The following is a 17904-nucleotide window of genomic DNA, read 5'->3' as shown; positions in this document are numbered from 1 at the left end:
AATGTACTAAGTTCACAAACGGTTTTCAAAATGACAAAGTTGTTTTTGATGCAACAGACTATCAATTGTTGATAAATGACACACTTATTCATATCATTTTAGAATCAAGGCGTAAAACGTCAGTCGCAAATTGCAACTGAAGGTTTGATGTAGGAATGGAATCTTGAGAGAAATTTCATAGCGAGATTATCTGATTGTTTATGTATTTAACTTCAGTATTAAGCATTAAAAGTGAAGAAGAAAAAATCAATTCTTTACGATAACAGAGATTGTGAGAGACTAATAATGGAATAACTATCCGAAGAATTAAAATAGAGAAAAATATTCAACGTGTGACCAAATAACACATTACTTTACAAATGCGCGTTCAATATTTTTCGATATTTGAATTATTTGATTAGTTATCCATTTTATCACATTGGTAAATGGTTATTTTTTATGAAATTAAAGTAGAAAAATGTAAGAAACTTTATGTTTTTTTTCTTCGAATTCTCAATTTGTTTTGATCAGACGTTATCGGGAACGTCTTGATAGCGCCTATTGTTGTATGACGACACAGGAGTGAATTTACCACGATTATGTCACAATTGAAATTATCGGTTTTCATTCACTGTGAAATCGACATAATTTTTTAAAACCAATTAATGATATTATATGGCTTAATTATTTGACGGTTTCAAAAATATAGGTTAAATGTTGAACGGTTAAACTAAATTAAGTTATCGCTTTTTCATTAATTTTTTTCCTTATTTATAAAGCAAAGAAAAAGGATTCTCATAGGTAATAATTAATATGTAATAAACTATCACTAATGTATGTATGAGTTTGAATATTCTTATTGTCTAACTTTCCATCTTGATGACAAACTATTGTTGATGTATTGTTGTTATGAACAATTCCCTATCAATGTTTTGTGCATATGTTTTTTTCTTAATTGCACTTCGAATTCAACTTGGTAAAACCAAACACGTAATATATTTTCCAATACAATTTATTGGATTATAACTAAGGATTGATTTCATCCTGAAGTTATATCTCATCTATGGAAACATTGTTATCTTATTATAACATTGTTTAATGATGGTCGTTGTCTGTACATTGAACGCCTAAAAGTAATAAGAATATAACTGCTTAACATAGATGCTAGTTAAACCCAAATTGAAAATTATATGATTCAATACTCTTCAACCGAAAGCGTCATATAAAGTTCCCAGCCATAGAATTCAGATTAAGCATTCTTTTGAAAAAGAAGATAATGTCATTGCATTAGTTATAAAATATGGAAGTTTATTGCAAAATTAGGTCAGATGTTTTGTTGGCATTTTGACCTTTACAGCGACTAAATGAGAATTGTGAACGCCGAGGAAAAAAAATGCTAATTGAGAAAACCAATTTCACCCGTTTTATTGTTTGTTATCCTTTTGTGGTCCTTTAAAGAAGAAAGTAAGTATCCTTTATTATGTATGTCAATACTTATTTCATTCTTTTAATTTTATTTCAGTTGCCCCTTTTGATAATAAGAATCTATTCTGCGTGACTTAACTGTATGATCATCCTTAAAATGTCGTCAATATAGAGGAAGCGAGCTTGTAATCGGTTTTTAAAAGTAATCAATAGTGTTGCTTTTAAAGTAAACAAAGTGCCGAACATTATTACGATAGTCATTGCATCTACCTATTGGCTAGCTTGGTCAAATGACAATCTATGCATGTGTACGCATAATCAGAAAAAAAATAGGCTAAAAAAATGAAATTGATGTAAATGGCACTGTTTTTTGTTAGAAGGACTGATTTTGTTTTATTTTTTAATAACATTTTATAAAGCTATGCTTTAAGTGAGTGAGTGATAACAAACAAACTAGCAGTGCAGAGTAAACAAGAGCCTTAATGTTAAAAAAGTGTATAATGATCTATCCTTGCTGCACAGTTAATCACTTTATGCAGTCAAGCGACATGTGAAAGTGTTTGAACAATACATAAAGAATGGAACTAATTTAAAAAAAATGCATAACTTGTCCGTAAAAAGTGGAACCTTCAAAATAAAAATTAATTAGAATCTAAAAATGAAGAGGGTAAAGTCCTCCCAAGAAAAGACAAAGCATGTTCAATTGCATGACATAATAACTTATACTTATGGTAAACATATAACGGCAAATAAATAAATATGTTTAAACTAACGGCAAATATGTGTGAACATAAAATGAATTGTGTTGATTTGCATGCCTCTTTTAGCTAACAAAAGTAACGAACTATATATCTATGTACGATGAAATATCAAAATAAACAGATGCTTTTGAAAATGAGACAATATGGAGAAAATGATAAAACGACTCCTTATTGTAGTTATTGCACTTTAAAGACGATTTTTCCTTTTTTTATTTACGATTTCCCATATGAGATTGAAAATTATAATAATAATAGATAATGATACATTTTAAAACACAAAACATGATCAGAAAGTCAAAATCTACTTACAAGTCAAATTTAACCGATATAGTTTAGTAGACTGTCACTCTGCACAGGAGTGATTGCCTCGAAATGAAAATGTGTTCCCTCCTTCTGTGTTTTGAGTAAAACTATAAAAGATGGAGAAGCTAGATAATCAGCTATACAAGATCAACACAACAGATTTTTACCATAAATTTAATTCATGTCTACAATGTTTGAGATTGTATTTCGTTATAAATGAACAAAAGAACAAGGTGAGCGACACAGGCTCTTAAGAATTTCTAGTTTATGTAAGGATTGAGAGCTATCAGACTATCGTTCACATAAATATCTCTTGAAATTATTTGAATAAATATCAGATTGATCCTAACTTCCTTGCTATAAAATGTTACGTTAGTGCATGTTTTTCTGCATTGTTCATGTTCCTAAGTAGTGATAAATGATTTATAAATCATTACAGATTTTCTTCAAATCAATACAAATGGTCATCTGCGATCAGCTTCTAATTCTGAATTTAACTGCAGCTAATTTATACATGAACTGTAAATTTTTATCTATATAATACGTGACTTGAAAATTTGTCATTGATTTACTAAAACGACGATACCATTCAGAAGAGACTGTGAAAAGACAAACTGAATTGACAAAAGCACAAAAACAGAGTATGAATACGAAAAAAATGAACCATAAACATTGCATATCACTTTTTGTTATCATACACCTGTCTTGTAAATGTGAAATATGATAACTTATATCTAAAAATGAGATAAGTAGACATGGATGTGATAGCTAGTCGCCGGAAAGACGACGAAATAAAATTATGTGTGTCATCATACCTTTAACCACACTATACATTCAGAATGTCAATCTCAAGTGCCGCGACTCATGAGAATTAAAACATTACTTTAATAAAAAAAAAAAAAAAAACATCGCTACATTTAAATACGAGTTTCATAATATTAAAAACTTGATGCATTTACCAGGAAAGAAAATGTTTGCTTTAATAAAACTAAAATGTTACAATGTTTTTGTAGAGGTGTTAGAGAAAACGATCAAAATGAACCAGGTAGAGAGCTTACTTTATCTTTTTGTTTTTCTGACTCTTGCTCATATTTTAGAATTAGCAATGTCAATGAATGTATACATTTTGGAATGTCAAAATCAGTTATACAACTACAAATACAAGTTTCTTTGTCTTTTTCAAACAACTACTCCATGTGTAGCAATTTCACATTACATGTTTTCCGGATTAAAATGAAATTCAGTCGACATTGTTATAATGAACATATTTTGTCATAAGAAAATATTTCCCTACTCCTTTTTACTTTATATTACAAAACTGGTAGGTAGGAAACAAAGTAAAGTACAGCGAGAGTCAATTAGTTGTATTACATTAGTAAAATGCAATCTTTTCATGTATTAAAGGTGTCGTTGCCGTTAACAATCTTTATGGATCTACCAATGAGCTAAATGTATCATCGGCTTCTGATGGAAGAACAGATGTATATTCTTCGATAAACAGACGCGAGCAAATGTTAGACAGACAAAAGGTGACTTACAATATTGCTGGAGAAGGCAAACGAAGTAAGTAGTCCTGTAGTTTTCCTAGTTTTAAGTTGTTCGGGTTTTTATATTTTTGTATTTTCTTCATGAAATGGAAGGAATGTTTTGTATGTAATGAGATGTACATGCACCTGTTTGTTATTTAATTTCACTTAACTCTTTTACAATGCAAATATGTAATTGCAAATCCGGATTAGTCTATATCCTAGAACAATTGCGATTATGTAAAGTCTTTTGATAATTTATTACAGGTCAAGTGAAGCTAACAGACGCAAAACAATGGAAAACCAACGTTGTAAGATACCAGTTATCATATAAATTCGAAGCAAAATCATTACAATAACTACATTAATTCAACCCGTTTAGCTCATTCATAAAATGTTCTACAAGTATGTAAGAATATTTCGGAACATTTGGTGTTATTTAGTTAGGTACAGATGATGGTCGATGCATTTTTTATATAATGCTTTACCTTTAAAGGTTGTATCAATAAAAAGTATTGAAATTGATGTTCTACATACAAGAAAAGCTAAATGTATTATTTAGAAGGCACGAATTATATGAAATTTGTTTACTCTTTTTTTTCATGTAGTATAACAGTTCAGTGATGGACGTTCAGATGCACGGATACTTTTTTATTTCATTTCGGTGTTGTTACTATTTGGTTGTTTCGGTCGTGTTGCACTGTCTTTAGTTTTCTATGTAATGATGTGTGAACTTATATGCCATTCGCATTTTTTCACAGTGTGTCATTTCGAATTATTAGTTTTGTATTTCTCATTGGTATATTTTGCTATATGTTTTGTTGTTGAGTCGTCTGCTTGTTGAACGAAAACTTTTACGGTTTATTTTATATGTACACAGCAGAGACAAGCCTCTGGATCCGGGATTTTCTCGCTGCGTTGAGGACCCATAGGATCTGTTATCTGCTCTTCTGTCTGGTTGTTGTCTCTTTGACATATTCAAATTTCTGTTCTCAATTTTACAAGTATTTCCCTCAAAATGCAATTGACGTTAAGCATATGTTGATAATCTAGAATGGGAAAGTTTGAACCGTTTTGAACAAGGCCACTATTTGAAAGTGGTTCTTTAACATTAAAAATAACAAATCAGCTAGTGTCGTTTGCTTTTTTTTTTAATAACCCTCTATCAAAAAATGTTTTTAATATCACATCAAAATAGTATTATAGCATTAGGACATTAAAATAATAAATGGTGGTCGATACAACAAATCACACTAATTTGTTTAATGGCTTGTTGATTTTAAATAAGTCAATTCATAATTTTAACTTTAAGTCAGCATTATGTATAACAAATCTAACGCAAAATTTCTCAAATGCATGTTAAAAGATGGTCAATATTAACAACACTGTGGTGTGTACACGGTATGTTATGTTCATTTCAGGCATCAGGTTCATCAGAACTGAATTATATTGAGGTTGAATTTGGTTTTGAACAACCGACAGGTAATTATTTTATTCATGGTGCAGACAACAGAACACCATATGCAGACATCGACTTTTTAGCAAAAGCAGAACCGCTCATTAGTTCAGATGAAGATGATGAAAGTATCGCTGGCGGGGATGACAATGGCGATGATTTTATGACTTTAGAAGACGTCCAGCAGTGGAACATTACTGTCGACTGACATTTTTTTTTTTATATTTTTATCTTTTAATTTTTTAATTTTGAATTTGAATTTTATCTTTTTGTCTTTCAAAAGAATTGTATTACCGAGTAGATGGATTTGGAATGGATAGCAATAATCAATTCTAAAAATGTCCAATGTGTCCGTCCGATATGAAAATCTTGATTGTGTGCTGCTAGTAAAAAAAAATATTCTGAGGAAATGTTATGTTATTGATAGATTTTAATCGGGTTTTACGTGTCTTTTTCGATATAATTTTGTTGCCGTTTCATCCGAATGAATTTTCATCTTAATTGCTAGTTTAGTACTGGATAGAAAAAAAGACAAGATATTCATATTGCTATACTGATTTTAACCATTGGTGGTTAATTGTTGTTTTTTTATTATTAAAAAGATCATATGATTTGAAAACCATTTTTGTTTATTCATGCTTGACAAGATAGCGACACTGCCTGTATTAAGTTGTAAGATTTTTCAAATTCTCATGGCCTTTGTTTATTGAAAGCCGCAGATTTGACTTAGAATTTAATTATTTAAAGTTTTTATTTTGATGATTTAATTCATCATCACGCTGTATTATCTTTACATTTGAAGCTTCAGCATAACGTTATTTAAATCTCTTATATATGACAGCTGAGGCTTTCCATACATATTTGTTCATAAAATATGTCCACCAGATTACACCGATCGCTGTTACCCTAGTGTATAGTATTAGCAAATTATATTTGGAATTGTTTAGATTTATTATTTTATGAATTGTCATATGGTTATGATTTAACAAAATAGGTCAAAACTCATTGTAAAAACATTGTACAAATTCATTTGAATTATGATAATTTTATGTTTGACAGAACTAAAATTTAGAGTTGTATATCCAATTAACCTGTACAAATGATGCAAATAAATAATCGAAAATTAACACAGGTTTCAACATTTCTATTGACTAAGGAATCAAACTACGTATAAGTTCTGAGATGAAATTGGCTGGCTTGTTGTAGATACCTTTTGGTACTATAGATCATAAAAGTAAAATATTTAAGTATTAACACACTTTTTAAAAATTTAACGTTCCGGTTGAAGGTTTATCCAGATAAGTGTTATATTATATATCTATAAACAAACAAACTTACAGATATCGTTGTAATTCTTTAGATTTGAACCGAATCCTAACCTTCAACCAAGTTTCATATATCATTCAAACCATGGAAGATACTTATCTGAAGCTACCAACCTGAACAATTTTGTTGAGTATCTTCTATTAAAGTGTAAGGGACCTTTAACTAAAATATTTCTTTTGCGGGCATATGAATTGTTTTTATTTTAGAACTCAAACTGTTCGATGTTTTGTTTATCATTTAAGTGAAAATGCCGTACTTGAAGTCCATTATTGTCACCTTCAATATCAGTTGGTTGGTTTATACTCGTATTTTCCTGTACATAATAGCTTAAATAGCACTGGACTTGGCAGGGTATATATCCATCCTTCAATAAAACAACAACAAACAATACTAAATACAGATATGCGAGTTCTCGCCGTTACTGACAGCCAGCTCAATCTAAATACAACTAAAAATATATTTAAGGCTAAACTATCAATCAATACGTACCCAACATCCAACAGATTTAGTGTAAAGACGTCATTAACAGTCAGAGAAAAACATGACCTATTACAGTGCTAGACAAATAAGTATCGACAGATTGTATTAACGTGAAAGAACACTATGTGTTATATTTTGTATGGTTTTGATTCACTGATAACAAAATCAAAGATGACCAATTTGATTGCCGCGTGTTTCTCTATTGCAGACGCGGCACATAATCTTGCATAAAACAAAGACTTAACAATAATAATTCATTCTTATTCAATCAGGCTTCAAATTCAGGAAATGTAAATGACATTGATATGATGTTGGCCAGCAACTGAAAATAAACGTGTCGAAAGAGTACAAAACAGTGTTCAAATTTCCATTAAATTATCCAAGAAAAGACCCACAGCTGCATGTACCTTCATTCATAAAGATAAAGCCCAAACAACACCGTGTTTGTGTGTAAAACTCATTACATTAACTGCTTGATAAACGAATTAGGTATTGAAATTCACTTGGGAAACAAAATATACCCTCACGACACTTACCAAAGAGGAAATCCTGGACAATAATAGGTCTGTTCTATGTTCCTTTGGAATTTCGACAAAAAGTGGCCTTACAAACAACGGTATATTGCTGGGTCTTCCAAGTGCTCACGGAACCTCTTTCTATATTATTAACACTTCTCAAAGTTAATGTGAAACTGCCTATTCTAGAGGTGGCGTGAGTACATACAATCTAACTCTCTTTCATCTTGTAATAGTATTAAAACGTTTGACTTTTCTACACTATACACAAGTATTCCACATTCCAAACTAAAAGACAAATTAAAAGAGTTGGTATTGCTTTGTTTCATAAAAAAAAGAATGGCCAACGTAAATACAAGTATCTTGTCTTAGGGAGGGATAAATCATACTTTGTAATATAAAGGATCACTCTGATTCAAACAAAAAAAATCTCTGAAACTGACATTATCAAGATGCTTGATTTCTTGATTGACAACATATTTGAAACGTTCGGAGGACGTGTTTTTCAACAGACTGTCGGCATTCCAATGGGAACAAATTTTGCCCCTCTTTTTGCCGACTTGTTTCTTGATTTTTATGAGGCTGATTTCACACAGGAACTTCTTAGGAAGAAAAATAAGAAGTAAGCAATGTCCTTTAACTCTACTTTCCGCTATATAGATGATGTTCTTTCACTAAATAATTTAAAATTTGGTGACTATGTTCAACGCATCTATCCCATCGAACTAGAGATAAAGGATACTACAGATACAGTTAAGTCGGCCTCATATCTTGACTAAGAATTAGAAATTGACAATGAGGGTCGATTGAAAACAAAACTTTACGACAAAAGAGATGATTTCAGCTTTCCAATTGTGAACTTTCCATTTCTAAGTAGCAAAATTCCAGCAGTCCATTTCTAAGTAGCAAAATTCCAGCAGCACCTGCATACGGGGCATATATCTCCCAATAGATCTGATATTCCCGTGCTTGCATTTCCTATCATGATTTTCTTGATAGAGGGTTGCTGCTCACAAGGAAGCTATTCAACCAAGAGTTCCAAATGGTGAGGTTGAAATCATCCCTTCGTAAATTTTACGGACGCCGTCGCGAATTGGTTGACCATTATGGAATAACCGTTTCACAAATGATATCGGATATGTTCCTTACGTCGTAACTACAATCTCCTTCCCATTTCATGAATGTGACCTACCGAATTAGACTATTTACCGGTTTTGTTATCACATAAGCAACACGACGGGTGCCACATGTGGAGCAGGTTCTGCTTACCCTTCCGGAGCACCTGAGATCGCCCCTAGTTTTTTATTGGGTTCGTGTTGCTTATTCTTTAGTCTGCTATGTTGTGTCATATGTACTATTGTTTGTCTGTTTGTCTTTTTCATTTTTAGCCATGGCGTTGTCAGTTTATTTTCTATTTATGAGTTTGACTGTCCCTCTGGTATATTTCGTCCCTCTTCCATTAAGATGATTAAGCTCTCATGAGGAAAAATCACCACATTGCCATTTAACGTAACTCCGAAACATGAATAGAATAACTTTTCATGTATAAAACCAGCAGAAAAAATCTTTGTTGTTCGGTTCATAACGTTTTCATTGCAGTTTTGCTGATAACTAGATATAAGAAGATGTGGTATGAGTGCCAATGAGAAACATTTATCATCCAGGTCACAATTAGCACAAAAACAAACCATAGGTCAAAGTACGGTCATCAACGCAGAGGTTTGGCTCACACCAATACGCAAGCTATCAAGGGCCCTAAAAATTACATGCATAATTCCTCTTAAAAAATGTCAGAGCTTTAAATGTCCCTCTCGGATTTTTCGTCCCACTTGTATACAAAATTCTTATCATACTCATGCATTTACTGCAACAAATATTATTACATTGCTATTGTTACTATTTAACCATGTGAACATATACAGTTTTTAGAGAAAACACGTTATCTTGTCCGAATCTTAATTATGTACTACTATTGACCTATTGGTGACCTCCTGCTGTTGTTTGTTCTATGATCGGGTTGTTGTCTATTCCACACATTCCCCATTTCCCTTCTCAATTTTACTATTGAATTTTTGTCTTCCTGTATTCTAATTCGCAGAACTGTTTTGATAGTAATCCATCCATATAGGAAAAACGAAGGGTTTAGTGTATATAAAAAACGACAAACGAGAAACACTTATGAACCTCATCAACAAACGACAACTTCTTATTTCTTATATATATTTATATATACTGAACATCAGAGTTTTGACTCAGAGCAGGTGCAAACAAATTCTGCGTACTTAAACGTTTTAATAGATACCAACCATCGCCCTCATCTGAAACAATAGTGTAACATCACAACATAAAAAAGACACTATAACATATCACTTAAAATGTCTAAACTTAATCCAAAGACATATTACAAAGTAAGCATATACTGAACGATTAAATTTGATCTATGTTAATACGAAATCATTGAAATAAGGGATAATATGTTAAATAATTTCGGAAAAAAAGAAATTGAACAAAATGCCGCCAAATAGAATAATGTACATATGTAAATGAAATTAATTTCGTTGTAAAGTATACAGTATAAATTGAGAACGTAAATTTTATTAATATCAAAATCATAAACGAGTTCCGGATACAGTAAGGTATATTTGCAACAATAGGATACAAAACATTTTAGCAAAAAACAAATTAAAATTATGATAATCATTACGACTGGTGATTGCATTTATAATTTCAGACTAGGTATAATATAATAGTGTTTTTACCACAAAACATATTTTATTGGGTTCTATAGAACTAGACAAAATTAATTAAAATAGTTCATGTGCTGTACATATATTTAAGGTAAATTTTCTATGACGCACTCCTTGTTAAAAAAAAGGGGGTTTCTAAAAAAATATCTGTTTTCTTCTGGAATAAAATCCCAGTTTTAGATTTCAAAAAATGAATTTCTTTTATAAAGTAAACAAAACATTTAATGTTAGAACAGGAGTGCTGACAACTGGCATAGGTTAGTGATTTGGTAAATTATTCACGAGTACACCGTGGCAGTGAATTATTTATGTAAAGAATTACATGTTATGTTATTTACGGAAATTACAAAATTTGTATCAATCTCATATAATTGAATTTTGGATGTAACGCGTCTTCTGATTGGCTGACGTTGTTTTGTTGATCAGCTCATTGACATAATTTAGTTATGTGACCGTGACGTCATCAACGTTTTTTCATGGTTTAAAATGGAATTTAGAATTAAATTATAAGAAATGACTGTAATATTTTTTCTGTCTATTCGAAATAACATAAAAAATGTGGTGTACACTGATAAATAACCCGCTACGCGCCTTATTCAGTGTGCTCCACATTTTTTATGTTATTTCTTCATAGACAGAAAAAATATTACATTAATTCCTTAAATAGAAAAAAAACGACAATGTCATTGCAAATGAAAAAAAAAGGACCAAAAGTAGCATATTAGTCTGCAAACATAGAAAGGTTAAGCAAATCACATTAATAGCTAGCAAGATAATTTCAAATACTGCGGATGGTGTTTCAAGGAATAAGAAAATCATGGTTAGTAGGAATTTGTAACAACATGAAATCTATATAAAGATTCAAATAGTTCTAAAAGCCAAAAATAGACAAACTGAGTCTCTGGCCTTTGCCTTTGTCAAAACAGAAAATCAATAACTTCTATGACGATATTCATAATTGTTTTTTGTAACCATGTATTACAAAACCAGAAAAAATCCAAGGCCAGGGTTATAATCTTTTATAATTTCGTTTTCTCTAACTTCAACCCTGACTTTAACGGTAAATGAAACAATTTAATAATATGACATTAGTTTTGATTGCTATATGAAGCAGTATATATATATCAGTTCTTTTATTTTAAATATTTAGAATTTGACAGATTAAAAATAGGCTTTATTTTTGATAAATAGTCCTTATTATAAATCAGATATACGATGGTTGAATAACTGCAGCATTCCTGCTTTATACAATATTTGTATTTTTAAACTTCATACATTTTGTGTTATAATAGACACATTAACAACGTAATAAAATTACAAAAGGAGGCATTGAATGTTAGATATACAACTTGGCAGTCTAACAGTCTTATTTTACTATAGATGTATATGTAGTCACTTTTAACTTATAAAGCCATTTTACATTACCTCCGATTTTAATGAAAAAAATCTGTTTTCCAGAAATTCAGGCAATTTTGTCGGGATAATCTAAATGACTTGTTCAACATTGCAAACACTATACATCCATCAAGAAAATTCACCCATAACAAATCACTCTAGCATTCAGCTACCTGACAATTTAAATGGGGATCAGATTGCTAAATCAAATTATCTAAGATGAAAAAGTATACCGTTAACATACTGATAATTGTTAGTATCTTGATCGGACATCAATTCATCCATTGTCGGTGTCTAATGAAGCCATTACTGCTTAAATATTTATAGTATAAGTAATCGCCGTATTTGAATATCAAAAATAAGACAACGCGTGACCGAACGACGCATGGATTAAACGAGTGCGCAGCACGATTTTAATCCATAGCGACGTTCGGTCATAAGTTGTCTTATTTTTGGATGGATGAATTGATGTTCGATCATTTTCATTATACAAGAAAAAAACATAAATAAAAACAAAATCATTAACAAATCAAAAAGCAAAAAAACAATAGAATAATTACATAAATTTAAAAAAAAAAGTGTTAATGTAAAATTATTGATAGGGTAACCGATAAAATAGAAAAAAAACGTATTTCCTATTACGGAAATCATAAAAGAATTATTGGTATATATAGGAATTGCTCTTGAGTAGTCATATATCATTCAAAAGCAATATATGCAGCACAAATATTAAGACAGGAAATGCAAAAAATAATATAGACTACAATATTACAATTATATTACACAAATATATATGTGTCAATAAATTTGCACTTAACCCAACTTCCGCACGGATAACCCTGGATATGATCGCGTATCAATAGAAATTTTTTAAATATTTAAATGACCAATCAATGAAACAGGAATGTCCACAGGAAGTTTAAAATATAAATCAACGTAATCTTGTGGTATTTTGTAAATGCTTTAGATAATTTGATTTGATATTCTATTTATTCTATTAGAAGGTCTGTAGATTTTCTAAAACTCTGTTGTTTAAGGTCATACGTTTTCTATTTTGAGATATTTTGTAGATTTTACGACAGGTTGGAAACATTTAGAATTTGACTAATGTTCTTCTTAATGAATTATGAAATATTACAAATATGTCTATTTAACCGCAGAATATGCCTATTAAAGGAAAAAGAAAATATCTATTTTGCTGTGGATGTCAATCATTGTGTTAATGCTTTTTGCTGTAGTATGCAATCTTAAGAAACCATAAAATCCAAAAGAAGCAGGTTCGGTAAGGGCCGATTACTGCCTCAAATATCAGGTTCATCTGACCAAAGATTTAAGACACTTTTTAAACACTTCAGTTGATTCAATTAGTTTTTATGAAAGAATTTAACTGATTAAGTCATTCAAAACGCTCCGATTCAAGCTTAAAAATGAAAAAAATCTGTTAAATATGCAAAAAAATGTTACTTTTTATATGGTTTTTGTCAAAAACGAATGTGGCCGCATCCGTGTTCGTCCTCAACCTTTATATATGTTATGTATTATCATTAAATACAACTTACTCATTTAAATATTAAGAATGAACACAAATTAGGCCACTTTCATCTAAGACGAAAAATTTAACTAAAATGCTAGAATTATGACGATTTCAGTAATTTAGCATGACTTACTGATGCTATTACCCGATACATGTGCATTGTATTGTCAAAAACAGCCAATACTTATGTAACATAAGCATTTTTCTTTCCAATAAATAACTAAAAGTTTACATTTTAACAATTTTTTAAAAACTGCTATAGTTTGGGGCCAAAAAGAGGTCTTACTGAACCTACTCCTTTATTATGATTTTTTCAGTCAGTAACACACTAAAAAATGTAAGACAGAACCACTTTTTGCCCCTAAAAATTGATATGTCAATATAGTGAAATTGTGGCTGCGGGCTTGAAACTTCTTACAATTGAACGTAAAACTTTAAATTCTACTCGCAAACAAAAAACCTTTTAGTATATCGTCAATTCTTCTGATGTGATTGGAAAAAATATTTACAAATTGCTAACAATCATACATGTATACTGACGAACTTTAAAATGCAAGACATTATTTGCTAATTTTGTTTTCATCAAATCATGACTTATATTCATTTCATCGCTTATTATGCTACCCTTACATTTCTGCATAGAACATTCTAATATGACGTGCTGCATTTGCTTTGTGATTAAACCCATGCTCGAAATCCAACAACATTTGTTTGCACATGTGTATACTAACTACTGCAGAATACTGAATTTTATGAAATTGGCATGCTTTTAATATATTTGATTAATTTAAAAACTTCCAACCTCTCATATGATGCTAATTCGTATATTATGACTGTAACGTGTTGCAATTCGAAATTGACATACTTGACTAGATACAATAATCGTTCATGCTAGCTGTTCAAAACTCCTCCCTCTGAAAAATCACATTGTCATTCGTTTGTTTGATTACAAACATAAAAGGGAGGTTCATAGAAGATTTGCCTACACATACGCTCTGCACATATACACATCGGACATAGAAATTTCCTTGATTGTTTTAATCAGAATTGAAATAATTGAAGCAATCTATACATTATTATAGTTTTAATATGGGTAGCCATTATATTCATGTTACTTTATCCCTCATTAATGCTAGGGAAAAAATAATCACGAATATAATACCTACTCCTATTAAAACTACAATAAAATATAGCTTGCATCAATTATTCCTAAAATCAATACCTGAATTGCAATTGTCTCCGACAATCAAACATCGCGGAATATTTTACGTCGCACGAATTTCTTGACTCGAAATTAGAAGCGAATACATTATTTTCTGGGGGATTTTATTCATCTTGAGACATTTCCGTTAAACCATTGCCAAGTTTTAAGTAGTAAACAGATGTTGATTTTTCCTTTTAGCACGACTGAGAAATAAAAATGGAAAATAAGGCATAAGAAATTTACAGAAAGGATTCAGTCCACATTATTTGAGAACGGTACGTTAGTGGTCACATTTGGACACGTTCAATCTGTAGGTTAACGTCACGTCATTTCAATCAAATTAGGCACTGTCATTTGCAAAATTGAAAAACGGCTACAACGTCAGTTTTTTTTTACCAAGTCGTTGAGTGTCATGGTAGGCAAATTTTTTTCAGTAATGTTTCGCGTAAGCTGGATCAGCCATATAATCCACTTAAGTCTTGTTTATAAAGGTTTAAGTGTACACCACTTTACTGCAAAAAGGCTGTAATGGGTAGACATTGGCTAAACCAAAAAGTAATACTTGACTAAAGCATTCCCAACATTAATATTTAACAGCTGTCTTTGCCTTTGATGATTAAAACGACCAATAATGAGAGAAAATCACGATTTTATTGCGTACCACATGATTTAAACGTTAAGCGTGACCAAGTCAATTAAACTTTCCTATTCCAAACTTACCTAAAACGATGATGTGTAATGTGTATATTAAAACAAAAAATATAATCGAGTGTTGCGTTTCTTATACCCGTCAGTATATGTTGTTAACGGGATAATTATAGAACAAAGACCAGTGTTTATCAATATTTAAGTCTTGCGAGATCAAAGATTTTTGTCTTTTCAGATATTTCTCCTATGGATTAACCGTTATACTTAACTTAAGTATCATTGTAAACAAGTATAACTCAGATCAACATGTACTATTAAAATAAAAAAATAAAAAAAGGAACATTACATCCTGGTACTGTTGATTGATAATATCCATGCAGTTAAGTGGTTTATTGTTCGCGTATGCCGATTCTTTAAAAATATGTGTTCGTCCGTTTCTTTTTAGTTTAGAAATTTGCAATTCCCAATATTTTGACAAACAGGAGTTTAATCAATTAGGAGTTATAGGAAGGTCGTTGAGGCGCAAACTAATATGAATTAAATTATACCATTTGTATAACGTGTATATCTTTAAAACAAAACGCAAATCACAACATAGAAAACTCAAGACTAATGAACAAAAATTATACTTATAACAGGGTTGATTTCAGGTGCTTCAGAATTATTTATTAAAAAAATCCTAGGTAATGTTTTAAAATTTCTGAGGGTCTACATGTATATAACCACATATATTTTTTACAAAAAAAAATAATTTAGTATGCAGTTCTCAGTGTGTGCTTCAGAACTACATAAGTTATTTTTTTCGTAAAATAATTCACGGGATCTGATACCATGATCATATCGCCATATTTTTGTTATACCATGTACACACAAAGTTTCGATAATAACGGAGACTATGCATTTCACAAACCATTGATAGTTATAGGGATTTTTTTTTCTTCCAATATTTATTTTCATAACTATATAATATCGATGCCTCTTTCATGATTATTCAGCATAGATCCTTTTTTAAATTGTATTTTACATTTGTCTTACTCTTTTAATTTATTAGTCACATATACTTATGCTGAAAGAAACATGAAATTTGTTTAGCTATATCAAGCAACATATGTTTGATTACAAAAGATTGAATGTCACAATGATTGATCTGGTGAACTCGGGTATACAAACCTACGATACAGTTAAAGATAACCTTGATTTTGAAATATTTCACCTGCAATACCATCCATCAAGTGACAATCGAATTGTATGAATGTCGGTCAACAACATATATAATTTTCTATGATATATAACTAGTATTGTTTATTGTACCAATCTTATCCCTGACATTTAAATACGTTTTTCATGGAAAACCTCAGAAACTATCCCGACTTTCTCTACTGTTAAATCTAGTTTATTTTAGAACAGTTATATAGTTACGTGGTTTATCCAAGATAAGATTTGGTCAGTTCTATTAAAAAGTGTTCGGGCTGTAAACATTTTAGATCAGTACTACGACGGATCATTTTGACATTATCAAGATAGCCTAATTAAGACATCATCCCAGCTATAAACCTGATCTCTGATTGTACACTCCGCATATCTGCTGTATCGATAACCTAAATGATTATCTTGGTGTCATGTTTACAAATGGATCTAAAGACACACAAAAGGAACAAGGTGATACATAATCAATTGAAGTACATATAGACATACTTTTGTAGTAATTTTATTCTTTGCGTTAGTTGTGCATGTTATGATTACTTCAATGAATGTCTAAAAATTTGCCTACATTTTTTGTTAATAATAATAATCATTCCTCGTCTTTGAAATATTTAGGTCATGGCAGATTCAAAACAGTTTTGAATATTGACATTAAGGTCCTATTCAGCTATATATCAGGTTTAATCAACCATGTTGCTTGTTCCAAGTGAGGAAGATATGCCAGTAGTTTTTTATTCGTTTGATGTGTTTGCTTTTGCAATTTCGATTTCCGTTTTCGATGGGGTTTGATATTTTTATATCTTTACTTTTTATTAATTATGTTAATCGAAGATTCAATAATAGGTGTATATATTGTATATTCGTAGTTATCCTGCTTTATTAACAATCTGCAGCTTTAACTCATATATTTCAGTCGACAACTTTACAACATAATAAATTTATAGACTACAATATAACCATTTTATTACAAACTGAGTATATTTATTCGGTCAATAGTTTTGAACAATCTTAACCTTGTTTACATCCGCGTAGATAACATGAATTATGATCATGTATAAATGACAGGTTCAGCTATAAATGAAACAGGAATGTCGACATGTTTAAGTTTAAATTGACGTAATATTGTGGTATTTCATAACCGCATTTCCTTTGAAAATTTATAAGAATGTCCTGGTGTTTGCTAAGCTCTTTTGTTAAGGGCGATAAGTTCTTATTTTAAATATTTGTCAGAATTTATGAAAACTATGTTTTGGAAATATTAATGCTTTGACACGTCTGGTAGCATTTTGATATATCTATAAATTTAGATGTAAGAAAACATTGTTATAACTATTTTAAAAGAAGTTGATGCTAAATAAAAAGACAAATTTGAAAAAAAAACTTTTTACGTTGATCATGTTGA

General features: G+C 30.6%; 1 protein-coding gene across 1 annotated transcript; it reads left to right on the top strand.

Moving 5' to 3' along the window:
• The first annotated feature begins 3877 nt into the window (after positions 1-3877).
• LOC143074576 (uncharacterized) lies at positions 3878-5951 on the top strand. The gene is made up of 3 exons (XM_076249968.1): positions 3878-4031; positions 4262-4305; positions 5416-5951. Exons 1-3 carry the CDS (start codon positions 3980-3982, stop codon positions 5656-5658), a joined length of 339 nt encoding a protein of 112 aa, XP_076106083.1. The 5' UTR covers positions 3878-3979; the 3' UTR covers positions 5659-5951.
• Positions 5952-17904: the final 11953 nt, after the last annotated feature.

The sequence above is a fragment of the Mytilus galloprovincialis genome, chromosome 5 (genome assembly GCF_965363235.1).
Source record: "Mytilus galloprovincialis chromosome 5, xbMytGall1.hap1.1, whole genome shotgun sequence".
Classification (NCBI taxonomy): domain Eukaryota; kingdom Metazoa; phylum Mollusca; class Bivalvia; order Mytilida; family Mytilidae; genus Mytilus; species Mytilus galloprovincialis.
The sequence above is the reverse complement of the archived record's forward strand: the minus strand, read 5'-3'. Positions and strand labels throughout refer to the sequence as shown.

Coding starts and splice junctions, on each gene's coding strand:
- LOC143074576 (XM_076249968.1), top strand. CDS start 3,980: ATGTTAGACAGACAAAAGGTGACTTACAATATTGCTGGAGAAGGCAAA. Junction 4,032..4,261: donor TGCTGGAGAAGGCAAACGAA/GTAAGTAGTCCT, acceptor AATTTATTACAG/GTCAAGTGAAGCTAACAGAC. Junction 4,306..5,415: donor AACAATGGAAAACCAACGTT/GTAAGATACCAG, acceptor TGTTCATTTCAG/GCATCAGGTTCATCAGAACT.